The sequence below is a fragment of the Hirundo rustica genome, chromosome 1, assembly GCF_015227805.2.
Source record: "Hirundo rustica isolate bHirRus1 chromosome 1, bHirRus1.pri.v3, whole genome shotgun sequence".
NCBI lineage: Eukaryota > Metazoa > Chordata > Aves > Passeriformes > Hirundinidae > Hirundo > Hirundo rustica.
This window is the reverse complement of record NC_053450.1, coordinates 151,917,676-151,934,296: the sequence shown is the minus strand read 5'-3', so window position 1 is coordinate 151,934,296 and position 16,621 is coordinate 151,917,676. Positions and strand designations below refer to the sequence as shown.

General features: G+C 48.8%; 1 protein-coding gene across 12 annotated transcripts in view; it reads right to left on the bottom strand.

Moving 5' to 3' along the window:
* Positions 1-16,621, bottom strand: part of LOC120752063 (mitogen-activated protein kinase kinase kinase 3-like) — a 76,940-nt gene that overhangs the window by 21,375 nt on the left and 38,944 nt on the right. For 11 of the 12 annotated variants that reach the window (XM_040062727.2, XM_040062746.2, XM_040062740.2 and 8 more), the window contains 4 exons: positions 11,586-11,629; positions 10,482-10,581; positions 5,450-5,563; positions 3,824-3,935 (listed from right to left, as the gene is read on the bottom strand). In XM_040062727.2, the coding sequence (XP_039918661.1) occupies positions 3,824-3,935; positions 5,450-5,563; positions 10,482-10,581; positions 11,586-11,629 (370 nt within the window). The remainder of the gene's footprint in view (positions 1-3,823; positions 3,936-5,449; positions 5,564-10,481; positions 10,582-11,585; positions 11,630-16,621) is intronic. The other variant, XM_040062783.2, reaches the window with a different exon arrangement.

Here is a 16,621-nt window from a genome sequence, read left to right as displayed (position 1 = left end):
TGGTGCTGCACGTACAGCCAGCTCCCCTGTGCCAGGCTTAGCTTCCCTCCGCCCCCGCATTCCCCGGCTTCATCCTTCTCCTGCTCTTCCCAAAACTTCACCCATTACCGAGCAGCATCAAGCAGGGAAGAGAAAGCCCCTGCAGAGCCAGAGCTCAGAGCTGGGGAGGGTTTGCTGGCAGCTGCCACCGCTCCCAGCTGCAGCCACGGCGAGCCCAGCCCTGGGATGACGTTCCCGAACAAGGGACGCGACGTCAAGATGTGCTGCTCCTCTGAGCCCTGGCAGAAACACTGGGCTCAGGACAGGGCTGCACTGGAGAGAGAGAGAAAAACCTGCTGGAAATTTCTCCCTCTGGTCCTGTCAAGGGGAGCTGTGAGCAGACGGATCAAATCTCCCTCAATTTCTTCTCTTCCAGTGGGATGCTCACAAGTCTCCCTCCTCTCCTTGCTGATCCTTCTGAGGGTGGATTTCTATTTTTCTAGTTTTGATTTAAGGCAAATTTAGGGTGCTTTTAAAGTAATAAGCAAGACAGAATCTATTTTCTAGTTCTAAAGCAGTTAGCATGATGCACATAGATAAATTTTCCTCCAAAATTTCTCAAAAACAGAGCAGGTGTCATCCATCCTAACTCCTGCAGTACTTCTGGTCTGGAGAGAGCTGGCAGGCACATGAAGCCATGTCTCAGCAGCCTGGTTTTCCCCCAAAAAAACCAGTAAAATAAAGCTTCTGGTAAATGTTTCCACTGAAATGGTGATGCTGGAATAGCGCTCTTAAATAACTTTTGGATAATGTTCTAAAACATGCATTTCTTCAAAGTAAATAAAAACAATTTATTCAGTTATCTGAATATCCAGAACTCAAAAAAGTTTTCTTTTCTCAGTCCAAGTTCCCTTGTGCTTTTGCTGGCCACCAGAAAACTGGCAGGGGATTTCCACTGAAAAAGTTTATGGAGGGGGAAAAAAAAAAAAAAATTGACTTTGCATAAGGTTTTTTAGGGACACGGCATGAAGACATTTTCTGCCCAGCAGAAGCAAAAATAGCTAAATCTTCCCCAGAACATCCACCTCCCTTGCAATGTGCTTGTGCCAGTTACACACAGTTTTATTATTTTCCGCTGCTGCTTACACGGCAGAGTCAGCAGAAAAACATGAGACATCTCAGAAACATGGAGAACGTGACCCTGAACTACCTTTTCTTATAAAGACACTTCAAATCTCCTTTTAAATGTGGTTTCAAGAGAAAAGCTGAACTGAGTTAGGATCCTCTTTTGATAGGAACCACTTTGATGACAGCAGAAGAAAAACACTGTGAAATGCCTTGTGACTGCAAGGGAAGAGGAGCTTCTCCTACAGAATTCCCAGCCTCTTAGGATGTTTTTTGACTGTCCACCAACTTCATTGAAACCCCCACTTTGAGAAAACAAAACACAGCATCATGTCTGTCTATTCCCTGACGCTGGGTTTTATGCTCCATTTGCAATGCTGCTCTCCCTTTTCAGCTCGCTGGAGTTTCTGCCCAGCTGCTGGATCGCCCAGTTCTGACTCAGGAGGTCAAGAATGCATCCACTGGATTGTGAGCACCCCCTAAGCAGAGCTGCAGGAGCTTCCTACAGACCCCAGATAACCCAGAGAGAGGAGTGACCTTCTGCTGTCATGGAGAGGGCTTGTTGAAACCTCTTTGTGAGACTGATGGCTTACTTGGAGAAAGAAACAGGTATGACTGATGCTTGGGCTGGTTACTTTTGCCACCTGACCAGGTAAAAGTGCCAGGGACTCAGAGTCTGGCACATTAGCTCCCATAAATCCCAACATCAGCACGCTCTGCATCCCACAGCTGCTGCTGCCCAGTGCTCCTCCTCTGTTACATTGACTAAAGCAGCTCATTGTGTCCATTCCTCCACTCTGCTCTTCAAACATTCCCTCAAAGTGCTTTTGTACCTCAGGCTCCCACCCTTGCAGAGCTGGTATCTCACCCTTTGTCTGCCTTGCCTTGGCTCAGGGCATTCTCAAGGCAGTGACACCTCACAGTCAGTGGCACAGAGCTGGTCAGGAACCAGCAGCTCCAAAATGGGAAGAACAGGATGAAGCATGGCAGAAAAGTTGGTAGAAAAGTCTTAACTTGGCAAGAACCCATCCTCCCACCAGCACAGCTACACATGGAGTCAATCCTGCCCATCGTGCTCAGGCTCACACATCAGTGACAGCTCCCAGTGCCACAGCTCTTTCCTCCTAACACGTACCAAAAAAAAAAAAAAAAAAAGGCAGCAGAGAACTTTTGTTCAAGCAGTTTCTGCTGAGACTCTGTGCTTTATGTGTACATTTCATTCAGAGTCATCTAGTGATTCTGCCAAACTCTTCAACACCATATGAGCTAGAGAAAAAAAAAAGAAAACAAAACAACAAACAACAACAACAAAAAAAAAAAAAAAAAAAAACAGAAAAAGACAAGCCTGGTACATCCAAATACCAGGCTCAAAGAGAGCCCTTGCACATGTGCCACCTACCCCTGGCATCAGTAAGAGCTGGGCATGGCTGCACAAAGGATATGTTGGACCTACCCTAGAAGAACATTTTCTATACATCTTGTCTGAGATGCAGCAAACAGTAACAGGATATTTATCAGCACGAGCTATGAGACAGAGAAGGGGTGAGTCCTTGGAGAAAAACACTCTTTTGTTGCACACAGGAGAGTTTGGAAGCATTTACTGCCATATAAGTACAGAGGATGAAGTATTTCTCCATGTATATTTCGGAAGGAGGGCCCCACTTTATTCAAGGTTGTCAGTTCTACAGCTGGCAAGTATTTGCCTGAAAATAATAAATATCTGTAAAAATTACCCTATAACCTGCACCCACAGAGAACATTCACTGTGTGAAAAAATCATTCATCCTGCCTGTAGGCTGGAATATGAATAATTACACTCCTGCCATACAGTCCTACATATTGCTTTACCATTTCTGAACAAGGCATCCTGCTCTCTACCGAGTCCTACAAGGTTCTTCACACAAAAGCTCCTATAGACAGCTGATAGGATTTCAAAAAGCTCAGAGAATTTTAGAAAGCAAGGAGAACAAACTCAAGCCCAGAAAACCTAAGAGAAAAACCATACAAAGCTACAAACTCCAGTCCCCGCAGGACAAGAGGAGATCAGGTGTTTGCCAGCCCGGTTTCAGGGGCTGAAGGTACCTTCTTCCAGCACCTCTGAAGGAAAGGGATGCTCCCCTTCCTCTGGAATATCATCACAGCAAAACACTGCACACACACTGCCCCTGAGAAACCCCCGAGACAGCTGCCACAGATGTCATTGCACCCACAAGAACAGACTGATGGCACACAGACACAAATTTGGTGTTTATGTGGGGAAGCTGGTCCCAGCCCAGGAGCTCAGGAGTCTGAGCCCACTCAGCTACGTTATCCTGCCACCTGAGAAAGGGGGACAGGCACTCAGAGAACAACAGCACACAGTTAAAGGAAGAACCAAAGGTCCCAAACATCCTTGGCTTTCTACAGGTCATCACTCTTCACTTTGATAAAGCTCAGTGGAATCAAACTGACTGGACATTTTTATCACTGCATTTCCCAGCCCCAAATTACACCCCAGGTGCCCTGTTCTCTTCACTTCTGTGCTCAAAGTGACTCTGCTCAGCACAAGCAGAGGCTCCCTTTCTCAGGCTGAGGACGAGCAGTAACTGCACTGAGTTACTGTGAGGGACATCAGGGTGGCCATGCAGACTGTAACACCCACAGGGTTGTGACAAAAAAAGAACAAGGAAGAGGGTGGTGGCCAGGCTGAAACAGCACAGAACTCGTGCGCTCCACTGACCTGTCGAGTACTTGCGCGTCCTCTCGGAGTCTTTGTACAGGGAGCCCATGATGTCGCCCATGGATCTGGAGATCCTCATCTCATGCTGCTTGCTGTTGTTTGGCTGCAGGAGCTGGTGATCAGACAAAGGGAATGATCAGAATTGGCCAGAGCCCTGTGGACACACCATATGAAACCCTGTATTTGGCTCCCCGTGGCCCTATTACCCAAGAACTATTAAAAAAAAAAAAAAGAAAGAAAGAAGACGTGCACGTAATCTAGAGTGATCCAAAAACCATTCACAAACAATTCACATCTACTAATAAAACAGTCTAATAAGATTAAGCTCCTACAGATAACAGCAAAACCAGCAAATATTTGACATAAAAGACTGTTCCTGTACCCCATTATTCTCCTGATAGGTACAGAGACTGACCACTGGACTGAACACTTGCAATCCCAGAATCAGCAATCCCAAAACTAGCACCTCTCCTCTGTGCTCCCTCGACTCCAGTGGCAGCCCAGGCACTGCAGAGGTTCCTCTGTAACAAGGCAGAGGAACAGAGAGTGGAAGGTCAGGGAAGACAGGCAAGGGAAGAGCAAAGAAATGCATTTCCAGCTGGTAATTTGGTAGTGGCCAGGTTTTACTAAGAGCACATGCCACAGTGAACTGTGATTCTATGATGATTTCACGTATGACCTCGGGACTGTGTTTTCTCACACACAGGAGTATGGCCACGTGCTTCAGGAAGGGATGGATCTGCTCTCAAAGGCAGGCAGGAATCTACCTGGCTCCTCTGCTCTCAGCAGCTGGCTTGCAGCCCTGCTGTGTTCCTACAAATTGTCCCATTTCCACCCAGGGTTTAGGAAACCCCAACTGATGGCTCAGTTTCCCCTGGGACTCTGCTCCCTGCACTTCCCAAGCCTCTCAAAAGGAATGGAGAGGCTCCAAGGGCTGTGAGCACCAACAGCGGAATGGGGATAAGCACTATGAGTTTCAGGACTCTCAGTCTCTCCAGTATTTCTAGGAAATAAAAAGAAACAGAGTTGCAACATCTACAAATCCCCTGCTTTACAGCCCGTGCTTGGGGCAGCACGACATGTGCTTTGGCAAGACACTCTGTGCAAGCGAGGTCAAGCTAACAGGCTTAACTGCAAAACCACTGAGCTCAGGAAAAACTAATAAATAAATAAAGATGGAAAAAACCCAGACAGTTCTGCCTGAGACCGAAGGATCCTCCAGTTTGCTCTTCCCAGCCTTTAGCACAGCTGCAGCACGTGGAGGGAACAGTCCCCACGCTGCCACCCAGCCTGGCAAGGGCCAGGGCATCACCCTGAACGCAGAGGAGAGGTGAAAAGGAATGGTGGCAGCACCTCTAGAAAGCAAGCACGAGGAGTTCTCTCAGAGTTTAACCTCCTTTGAGGGTCAGTCTGGTATTTAACCCTTCACAGGAGGAGCTAGAAGGAGCTGAGCACAGCCTCTGGCCTACTATCACAGTTGGATTTCTGAGCCAGAGCAGGGCTGACCCCTCTCATAACCAGCCTGCCCCATACTCTGCACCGTCAGGAGACTCTTTTCCACTCCCCAACACAATAACAAGGCATCTCACTCCGGACACAAAAGAGCAGAGAAGGTGAAGGGCTCACATTCGCTTTCTTTGGAGCGCTCACAAGGATCCGCAGGCTCTTCAGGGAAGGGCTCAGCTCCAACTGCTCCATCGCTTTGTCCAAATCTTCCTGGGATTTCAGTGGCATCAGGAGCTGGAAGGGATTAAACAAACACCGGAGGAAGACAATGTCACACTTTAGAGTAAACAGGAGACAGGTTCTTACAGGAAGCAGCTTGGGAATCGGGGGATGGCTGAGGGAGGAACCCAAGGAGGCGATGGAAAACGGAGCCCCCGTGCCCTCCAGCGCGCCGAGCTCTAGTATTTTCTTCCAAGACCTCATTTAGGGAGGAACAGACGCAAAAAAAAAAAATCACAACAAACAACATCTGCAAGGGGAAAGCTTAAAGGTCACACCAGCAATCCATCTAGTGGGAAAAAGGAGAGGGCTGGGATGAAACCTTGGGCTTGCTGCCTGCTACTCTGGGGCTGCTCTAATTCTGCCCCAAAACAACCCCACACGCTCTTCCTGGGTTGCTGGTCATGCAGCGGTGCTCCAAGACACCAGTGAATTGCACCCATGGATTTACTCTGGCAGATGCTTTGTGCCCTTCCCTGCTGCTGCAACCTTCCTGCACACTGACACAGCTCCCCAGTGCCTGGCCATCAGGTGAAAACAGGGAACATCCCACAAATAAAAGGGGTTTTTTTCCCTTTTGACATGAAAGGTGTGCACTGCTCTCCTTCCAAGAACCACTTCTTTTATTCCCACCAGCAGAACAAACTCAGCTTCTGCTCTTTATAAGAACAGAGAACTACACAGTGCCGTGTCTGTCAGGCAGCAAAAAGCCCTGATGTTTTCCTGGGAAATGGCAGACCATTGCCCTCATACCTCCACGGGGAACTCGACCCTGCCGACCTTGCTGTGTGGTGTACCATGTCCTGCAGACAGCCTGCAAAGCCTCCAACGCTCGACACAGCTGCACTTCAAAGGAGCTCTGTGGCCTTCTGCTGCCCTGGGCTAAGATTAAAAGCACAACTCCTTGCCCCTCATTCCGGGATATTCTGCCTAATCTCATAGCAAACAGGCTCCAGCCTCTGCAGCCTGCCTCGGGCACTGAATCCGGCCAACACAGCACGCGCTATTCTCACGCCTGTGCCAAAGTACACTGTACCTCCACTGACCAAAGGCACCGAGCAGCCACAGCTCCCAGCAGGCTCTTACTGGTCTTACTGGGAGCTGCAGCTTCCCAGAACTCCTGAAAAGTGGCTCAGCCCTCGGGGTGATCAGGGCTCCTGCCACCGGCCACAGCGAACCCGCCTCAGAGCAGCTGCCGCACAGGGTGACACTCACAAGCCAGCTGGGACAATCTTTTTGATCCCAGGGTGTTGCCAAGGGTTTGGCTGTTGGCCTGTAGGCAAATACACCCCAGACTGTGTGCTCTTGGCCTTATGGCCAGGAAGGCCAGTGATATCCTGGGAAGAGCATTTACAGCAGGTCAGGGAAGGGATCCTGCCCCTCTGCCCAGCCCTGTGAGGCACACATGGAGTGCTGTGCCCAGCTCTGGACTCGACTCAAGAGAGACAGGGAGCTCCTGGAGCAGGGCCAGCTGAGGCTACAAGGAAAATTAAGGGGTTGGAGTATCTCTCTTATGAAGAATAGATGAAGGAGCTGGAGCTGTTCAGGCTCAGGAGGAGATGCTGAGAGGGGACCTCATCCCTGTGTCCCTGTCTGCAGGGAGGGCTCAGAGCAGGGACCAGGTCCTGCTCTGTGGGGTCCAGCAATGGGACAGGAGCAATGGGACTGGAACTGATGGCCAGGAAGTTCCCCCGGCACTGGAGGCAGGATTTCTTCCCCGTGCAGTGACCAAGCACTGAACAGACTGCCCAGAGAGGGTGTGGAGTCTCCTCCCTGGGGATATTCCAGAGCCATCCGGACACAATCCTGTGCCATGTGCTTCTCCCTCTTCTTGACCCTGCTTAAGAAGGGAGGCTGGACGAGATGACCCACTGTGAACAACCCGTATTCCCCACAGATATCAGACAAAGATGAGTATGTCTCCCAAATGCAATGATCCCTTGAGCAATAGACGTGGAGAGATTCCCTTGGGGCACTGCTTAACCCTCTTGAAGTTCACAAAGGCTCTGCCTCAAGCACACAAGGCTCCTCCTCTAGGCTGACCCAGACAGAACTGAGAATGGTGGAGAGCTGCTCCCCCTCGTTTCACCACCAAGCAGAATCTGAACTCTAAGCTCAGCCATCCCCCACTGCTCACCCATCCCTGCACTAAGCTCCTCACAAGTGTTCAGAGCAGTCCCCCAGCTGCTGCTCTGAACAGAATGTTCTGTAGGACACTCCATCTCCCTCCAACATCACAACATGAACATGTTTGCATGCCTCCTTCAGAGGAGCCAAAAACATCAGGGAGAAATTGCCCTCTTGTAAAAGGGACTAGAGCCAGTATTTAGCTTGGCTTTACCTATTACCCACATCTGGCAAGAAAATTCTGCTCCATTTGGCTTCCAGACTGTGGCACATATGGATACCAGGAACAGGTATCTGCTAGGCATGAAACTCAAAGCAGAATCATGCAGAACCACAGAAGTAATTGCCAGGGTGGATTTCTAGAAACTGGGTTTATTTGATCTACAGAGACTGAGCAGCTGTGATTAACAGCAAAGTTTACCTACAGAGAAGTTGCACAAATAGAACTTATTAGATTTTTTTTTCTCGCTTCTAAATAGCGTCCTCCTCTGGAGCCTGATGTTTTAGTGGGGGACTCAATGGTCTCTCCACTGCAGATTGAGAAAATGAGGGCAGAGGCTGAGGTTTCACCAACTACAGCAGCACTGTCAGACCTCACTCTGTAAGACACCACAGAAAGCCAAAGAATTGTAGGAAACAGGGTTGGGGAAAAATCTGAGAGGTCAATTAGTTCATCTTCCTGCCCAGTGCAGGATCAACTGGCATCAACAATTCTCGACAAACGTTTGTTAAATATGCTTTTACCTTCCCCCCATAATGGTGCCTCTACCATTTCCCCAGGCTTTACCTCTCCCTCAGCTCCCAGAACGATCCTGAGGGGCAGCCTTGGAGGAGACAGTGGGAGGTCAGAAGAGAAGTGGTGGCACACTGAGGTTCAGGGAACTTCTGCCCAAGGTCACATTACAAACTGGTGTCTGTGCTGCCCCTGGCCGGGCCAGGTTTTGCTGTCCCACTACCCAGAAAGATGAGCCCAGCCTAGAACTAACACAGACACGGCCCCATGGGGGACACCCATGGCCAGGCCCTGCTCTTATCTAGGCCAGCCCCAGCCTGCTGATTCCGTGGTCCCACCAGGATGTGATTCATGTGTGCCCCTGCTCCACCCAGCTGGCACGCTCATCTCACTGATCCTGGCTGCAGGACACCTCCTCCACCAGGACAGGGACTGACACCGCTGACATTTTGCAGGGGCCTGCTGACCTCACAGTAAATTTGATCTATAAGGTGCCACTGCAAGAGAGATGTCTGATGGCAGGAAAGAATTACTGCACAGTTCCCCTGGAGCATAAAGACAGGGTGAAATATTTAACTGCAGGGAGTCTGTGGTCACATTCCCTCTGAAACTGGCAGTCATGACACCCAAAACCCTGACCCAGGAGCCAGATGCTGGGGTGTCACCACGTGTACACATAGGCTCTGTCCCTAAACATCCCTCTTGTCTGTTTATAGTGTTTCCACAATAACAACCCTGAGTTACTACTCCTCAGACAACTTCCCAAAGCTGTGGGTTCTCACGAGGTGGAACTTTGACGTGTAGGGAAACAAAGCACTAAGTCATCCCCAGCCCTAAGAAATCAGGAGTACCCAAAGGCCTGCTCACGGCCAGAAAGACACTCTTTAACACGGGATGAAATGCATTATTTAAGCTTCTGTTTGCTGTTGTTGGAAAGCAATCATCTTCCAGTGGGAAGAAACCTGGAATGAAATGAGTCATTCCTGGAGAATTCAATGGCAGGCTTTTCCCGGGAGGGCTGTCAGAGAATGCCCAAGATTAGAAACCTGACTGCATTCAAAGTCAAAACCCAGTGGACACTTTGGTATCATGAGGTACCCATTGTAAAAGAATAGCAACTTTCTTTGTGGAGCAAATTTCTATTGAAACAGAAGGGAGAAAATAATAAATGGGGGGGAAAAAAGAAGAAAAGTCTCTTCAGGACCTCCCTCTCCATTCATACTTTAATCAAAGGCTGCAGGTCATCTGTAATTAATACTTGAACCAGCCAGTTATCAGGGCAGATCCAAAAGCCCACCTCTGCCATTTGGGCCTCACCTCCTTCCCAAAGCCCAACCCACCCTGAAGAATCCAGAATTCCAGCAAGAGTCCAGTGGCTCCAGATGCCTCACAAGACAGCACTGAGCACACTAAAACAGATGCCAAGGATTTCCCCCTTCTGCTGAGAGCCCTCAGCAGGACCCTCACAGTGCTGGGCTCAAAGAGAAAGCAGGAAAAACACAGAGGCCTGTGTGATGAACGATGGAGGAGAAAGATCTTCAAGCCTTAAAATGCAAGGATTGCAGAGGGAGGGTTTCTCAGCTGCTTTTATGTGGCCACAGGAGCTGCTGGAGGAACGTTCAGTGATGCACATTTCACTGCAGACCCAGCCACAAGAACGTGCACGTCGTGCTGGGGGTTTGAGCGAGACAGAGATAAAAGAACACTGTGTGAGCAGCACTGCTCCTCCTGCTCTGCACTTCACGCTCCTGCAACTGCCCCCGAGCTGGGACATCCCCCAGTGAGTGAGGGAGATATTTTATGCCAGGGAAAAGACAATGCTCCTGAGTAACAGGCCTGACTTGAAATAATTTTGACAAAGGAAAATCCTGGCTGGGAGTCTGAGACTCCATCTGAGATGTGTCCAGACAAGAGCTCTTGTGCACTCGCTAGCTGGGAACAACAAAATAAGGTTATTTTTCTTCACATCCAAGTAAAGCACAAAATCAGGGCCTTCAGAACAAATCACTGCTCAACTGTGAAGTAGGCACCAGGTACCCCAAAGCTGCCCCTCAGCAGTAAGGAGAAGAGTACCTCATTGTTCACACAGACCAAGTCCATCGTCTGCCCAAAAGCGTCCGTGACCTTCTGCACCACTTCCTTGAACTTGACTGGTCTTGGAAACTGGATAATCCTGTACACACAAAAAAATACAACAACAGGCTCAGTTTAGCAGAAGCACACTTGAATTTGGGATTTGACTGACAGTACAGAAGAAAGGACTTGTATTCCATCATGAAGCATAAAGACTTCTCCTTGCTTTTACACTCACAGGAATGCTGCTCCTCTGCTGTGCCCAAGAGGGGACTTGTCTACCCTGCAAGAGTATCCACCAAAAATCTTTGTGCAGCTCCTCTGCTCCTCCATCTAATGTGAGGTACAGGTAGAAAAAAAAGGAAGTCCAGCAGACCTCCACTGGAGAAAACCCAGAATCAGGCAATGGTCAGTGATTTAGCATCTCTATTTTCAGCAAGAAGCTCTGAATAGGGAGGAGGGCTGGAAGTGGGGACGATGCAGTTTGGAATCCCGTGACTCTCCTGTACCATCACACACAGCACCTCTACAGGTATTTACAGCAGGTACAGTCTAACCTAAAATAACACTACTTAAATTTTCTTTGGCTATAATGTGCACCTTGGACCATCAGCCTATGTCCTGCCCTGTCACAGTCACCAAGCAGAGGTGATTCCATGAAAATGTCAAGCAGGGAAGGGCGGACAAGCTTTAACTCCCAGCCCTATTTTTATGGGACACATGCCCAAAATCTGGTTATCTTAAGTAAGTGTCATGGACTGCTAATCAAAGGACACAATTCTCTAGAGTTCCAGCTCCACTGTGGTTCAGCAGGGCTCAAGAATTAACAAGAGAAAAGGATCCAAGTGTGCACCCAATGTCCCTGGTAAAAGAGTCATTTAATGACTTCCAGCTTGGAATCATTTTGCCTGCGTGCAAATCCCAGGAGCGTCTCATGGCAAATGGGATGACAAGGCAGGGCTCTTGCATATAAAAGTGCAGCTGATTTTAGGGGAATGAATCCTGCTGTGAGCTCAGCTGCAGCTGGCTGAAATCAGCAGGACAGTGTTGGGTGGAAAAGACAATCTGTCCTCTTATTCACGAGGAACTGGACTAGGTACCTACCTTTTCTCTCCTTCATATTCAAACTTGATCCTGACACTTCGCTGCTGAAAGAAAAAAAAAAAAAAAACAAACAGAGAATGGTGATGTCCCAAAATGCATCCTGGATTGACTCATAGATCCAAAGCTGACAGGAGTTCTCAGGGAGGCTCTTCTAACTCTGTAATGCATCTGGTTTGTTTAGGCCAAGCTGCCTGGTGGACTCACAGCCTTTGGGGATACTCCACATTGTTGAGGAGTGTGCTTATCAAAACTAAGTTTTTCTGTAAGCAAGAAGACACTCACCTCTATAAATGTTAGTTTTAATAAAATGCATTCATAAGGTGGAAAACGGTCCTGAACTCACTTGGGAGCAAGGCACTACTATCAACATGTCAAGTGTCTGATGCCTGTCCACCTTCAGCACTTCCCATGGTTTCACCCCAGTACTTCTATGTTGGAAACCCAAAAAACAAAGCTCAGAGGATGTTTACTAGAACACAGGAATATTTCGGGCCAAGAATTAAGAAGTAAGAGAGAGCACTCTCTAATTGGAGAGGAGACAGTCTAGGATTTTAAAGCCAACAGAGGCAGGATGGTTGAAGGGCTGGTTGCTATTTTGTTAGGACCTACAAAAGGCAAAGTGTGTCCAGGCCCAATACACAATGCACAGCAAGTGCCCACCCTGAAGTGACCCGTTGCTCACCTCAAGAGAAACCACAAAATTTGCCCAAAGAGAAGCCAGTGGAATCACAGGCACACAGCTATGCAGGCACCAGTAAAAACCACTTCTCCCATCCTCTATTTGTGCATATTTAGCAGCAATCAAGATCACAAGGAGCCTTTTCATCCCTTCAGCTTCTCAGACCAAGTCTGAGCCAAGCATCCCTCTAGCATCCCTTAGATCATTCCAGGACTTTCCGATGGTCTCCAACACAGATCAAAACTCTCTTTACTTCCCAGACCAGGTCTAATCACCCCACTTAACCAGCATGTCCCCCCTCTCAGTGCCCACCAGCCTCCTCAAACAGCTCTCTGCCCATGCAGAGAGAAGTGCTGGCCACCTCCCTCCGAGGTGTAACCCCAGGGAGGGCTCGGTCCCGCGCCGCCGGCGTGTCACAGGGATAACTCCCAACTGGGTGGGTGACAGCCCTTCCTGAGCACAGGACTTATCTCTGGGCCTGGGCTGCCAGCATGTGAAGGCACACTTTCCATCCTCTCAGAGGCAAAGCAGAGCTGCAGCGGAACAGCTTTGTTTCTAACGAGGAAAGCGAGCTGGACGGGCGCCCTCGGGTTTGTTTTGAAACCAACAGCTCCTCGAGTTCTGCAAACACCCACTGAAATTCAGGAAGTGGAGGCTGGAGGCGATTCTGCCGAAAAGCTTAAACAGATTCGGGGCAAACACGCTGGACGACCCGAAATGCATCCTCATTTATTATCTCTGCCCGTGGCATTTTCTGCGTTTCCGGAAGGGCTGGGAAGAACCAGCGCTGGGACAGTCCCCGAGTGGGGCACTCCAGCAGCCTGTGCTAAACAGGCACTTACGTCACCTCGGCGGCTAAAGCCAGTGCTCCAGACACACAAAGTCTGGACAATCTCCACGTTCATCTCCAGAACCAGGCCCAACTTGTAAAACTACCAGATTAATTCTAAACCAGTCCAAAATTCAAAAGGAGAAGAGGTGACCACAACCAACCCACTGCTGAAGGTTCAAATCATTCTGGAGAGACATGCAAACGCAGGTGGGATTGCCACCTTGGATTATCTGTGCTGGAAAAGAAATGATATAGGCTCTTTAATGATGATTTTTATTTTCATGTGCCTCTCTGAGCAGGAATAGTTGGTTCACCCCTCCTCGATGCTGGCAATAAGTTGGGCAGTGTGGGCTCACTGACTGTAACACCAGAAAACCCTTCTCTAAAGAAAGAGAGGAAAAACAAAAAAAAAATCAGGGCAAGGAACTTTCGAGGTTTCTCCTCACAAAAGAGCAGGACGTGGAAGGGGAAGAGCTCATGCAGCTCTGGCCTCACTGCAGGAAACCTTTGCAAAACACAGGTTTCACTTTCAGCACAGCCCCGAACATTGCACGGAGCTGGGATGTAGCACACACTGCCTGGTTGTGCTGAGCAGCACAGATTTCACAGACAAACAAGTTTTGAAAAACAGCTTGTGGCTGGAAAATGTCAGAACACTTGTCTAAAGCTCCAGAGAGAGAAGAAAATGAAAAAAAATTGAGCCACGACCCTGCTGCATCCTTTTCTTGTACATCAACAACAAGGCTGATGTGCCATGGCCCGATGCCAGCAGAAGGACGCCAGCTGCCCCACACTGCTCTGCTTCTGAGCAGAGCTACAAACACATCAGCTGCAACAGGGAAATGAAAACCCACTTCATTTCTTAATTAGATAACATTTTTCTTTAATATAAAACACACTAACCTCTTGCCTCCCTCAAAGAAACCAAGACCTTTAGCTCGCAAGCATTTGGAAGAGGGATAAATTCATATTTATCAGTCTGAGAAGCTGATTACACTTTAATTTTTCAGGCTTCCCTTGTCTTGCTCATGTTTTTGACCCACAGCTCAAGCTGAATTCATCACTGCTATCAGCAACAAATACTTTTTTTCCTTTTTTAAAAAGAAAAAAAAAAAAAAAGTGGGCAGTGCCCAAAGTACTAGGAAATCTCAGGGGATGCAAAGCACTTCCTAAATGCTGGAGCAGGCTGTGATTTTTTACACCCATGGAAGTCTGGTTTGCAGCAACTGGTTTAAGATTACACAAGGAGCCTGGGGCACTGCCAAGTGCTGGAGCAGAACCTTATGTGAGTCTGCACCCAGCATCTCAAATGAACAACCATGGGGAATGCAGGACCAGCACCTTCTCCTTCCATCAGGAACTCAGCACAGCACGCCAGTGTTGAGGTGGAGGAGGTGTGGGTGGTGGAAGCTGCTGGGTCCTACTCACTTTTGCAATTTTGTGAGGAATGTGACTCCTCCTTGCACAATCCAGGTTGTTCTGTTCACTGTCCCTGCCATCAGTTGTCACATAAGGTCAAGGGCAGCCCTGGTCTCCTCCAGTCAAGAGGTCCTTAGTGGGTGTAGGAGAACAAGCTGAGACATCCAAAGGCTTGTGTTAAATACAGGGCAGGAGAGGGGTAAGGACAGTCACAGGCACCAGCCTTAAACCTGGAGCTCTGGCAGAGCATTTAAACAATATTTCCATCAGCACTGTGAGAGCTCAGGCAGGTAATGGAGCAAGCAAGGGAAACCACGGCACAAAGGCAGGAGGGGTTTTGGCTAAGGGTATGAAGAGAAAGTCCAGCCTGGGGAGGAGAAGGCTCCATGGAGACCTTACTGCAATATTTCAATCTATCAAAGGGGCTTTATGGAGAGAGACTTTTTACCAGGTCCTGTAGTGACTGGATGAGGGCAACAGTTCTCAACAGCACGAGGCTAGATTGAGATTGGATATAAGGAAGACATTTTCTGCCATGGGGTTGATGAGACACTGGAACAGGTTGCCCAGAGAAGCTATGGATGTGGATCCCTAGACGCATTCAAGGTCAGGTTGGATTGAGCAACCTGGTCTAGCGACAGATGTCCCTGCCCACAGCAGACAGTCTGGCCTTCAAAAGCCTTCCCAGCCCAAACCATCCTGTGATTCATTCTCTGAAGCAGAAGAGCGGTGGAGAGAAGCACAGAATGGAGGTGTTTGGCCTCCTGGGCTGTAGGCACGGAGCAGCTCTCCCTCTCCGCGTGCGTTTCCGTGCGGCGCGGGGCACGGAGGAGCCCACGGCCCTGGCTGGCGCCTGCAGACCCTGCTGCGACACAAACAAAGCCAGCGACAGCCCTGACAGGAAATACCACAGTCATTCCCTTCGTTTCTACAATAATTTCTTCTCCAAAATACTTGGCCCGGCATTTCCTCCATCCCTGCAAACAAATGGTATTTTACTCGCTCTTGCCATATTCCTCCGAAAGGAAAAAAAGCAAAGCCGCTGCTATGGCCACAAACCCATCACCATCTTTCCAGGCTTTCCTTGAGGTACTTTTTGGCTCTTTCCTCAAAATAAGAGAAAAGACCACAACTGCCAAGCTTCAGAGAGGGAATTCAGATGGGAATTTGGGGAGAAAAGGGGCAACTGCTTTTGCCTCTTGGCTGGGGACCACGTACCCCAGCCGGCTTGGCCAAGCTCGGCCCTCAGAGCTGGAGCAACAGCCCTGTGTGCTGGTTTAGATTAAGGAAAACGTTGGAAAAAAAATGGAAAAAGTGTTTCCAAACGAGGTGAATCATGATCTTATACAGAGATCCCTGAAGAGCTGACTGCTGTTTGTAATAAAAGCACACGGAGAGCAGGAAAACAAGCGGTTAGTCCTAAAATGGAAGCGGCTCTGAAGATGCTGAGCAGCCAGGGGGTTGCTCAAATTGGGGTACAGGTCGAAGCTGAGGATATGGAGAAAGCTGTCTAATGACAGAGGGAAGCAGCAGAGGAGCCAGCTCTGCACCTCCATGTCTGTCCATGTCACTGAAACTAAAACTGCCACTCTGGATAATCCCAGACTAGCACAAATTCAAAGATTCCCCCCATCATAACCTCTCCTCCTAAACTCGGCTGCCATCAGAAACAGTGTTCTGTCCAGATCCCGCTTCTGTGGCTTCCTTTAGATCTGCTCCTGTCAAATCTAACCAGAGGACAGCTTTACCCCTGCTGAGACATCACAAGGATGGGGCCTTTAGAGCACTTCTTCCACCCAAACCCACTGATGCCTCACAAACCAACTGGGACAAAGCTTCTGACTTCAGCATTAACCCTTCGTGTGGTGAAGAAAGGCAGGAAAAATCATCACAAGGTTTCCTCATGTTCCCTTTGGTGCTGCTCACTCCAGCCTTGCTCATATCTACCCACAAGATCCCAGACACTTATTTTGCCTCACTTTCCCCCCTGAGTAATAGAGGGGCAATGAAATACACCCACTTTTGCATGCCACAGCGTAATCAGAGGGATTGTTTTCACTTCTCTCATTTTCTACTCGCTGGATCAGGAAACAATGAGAAAACCCC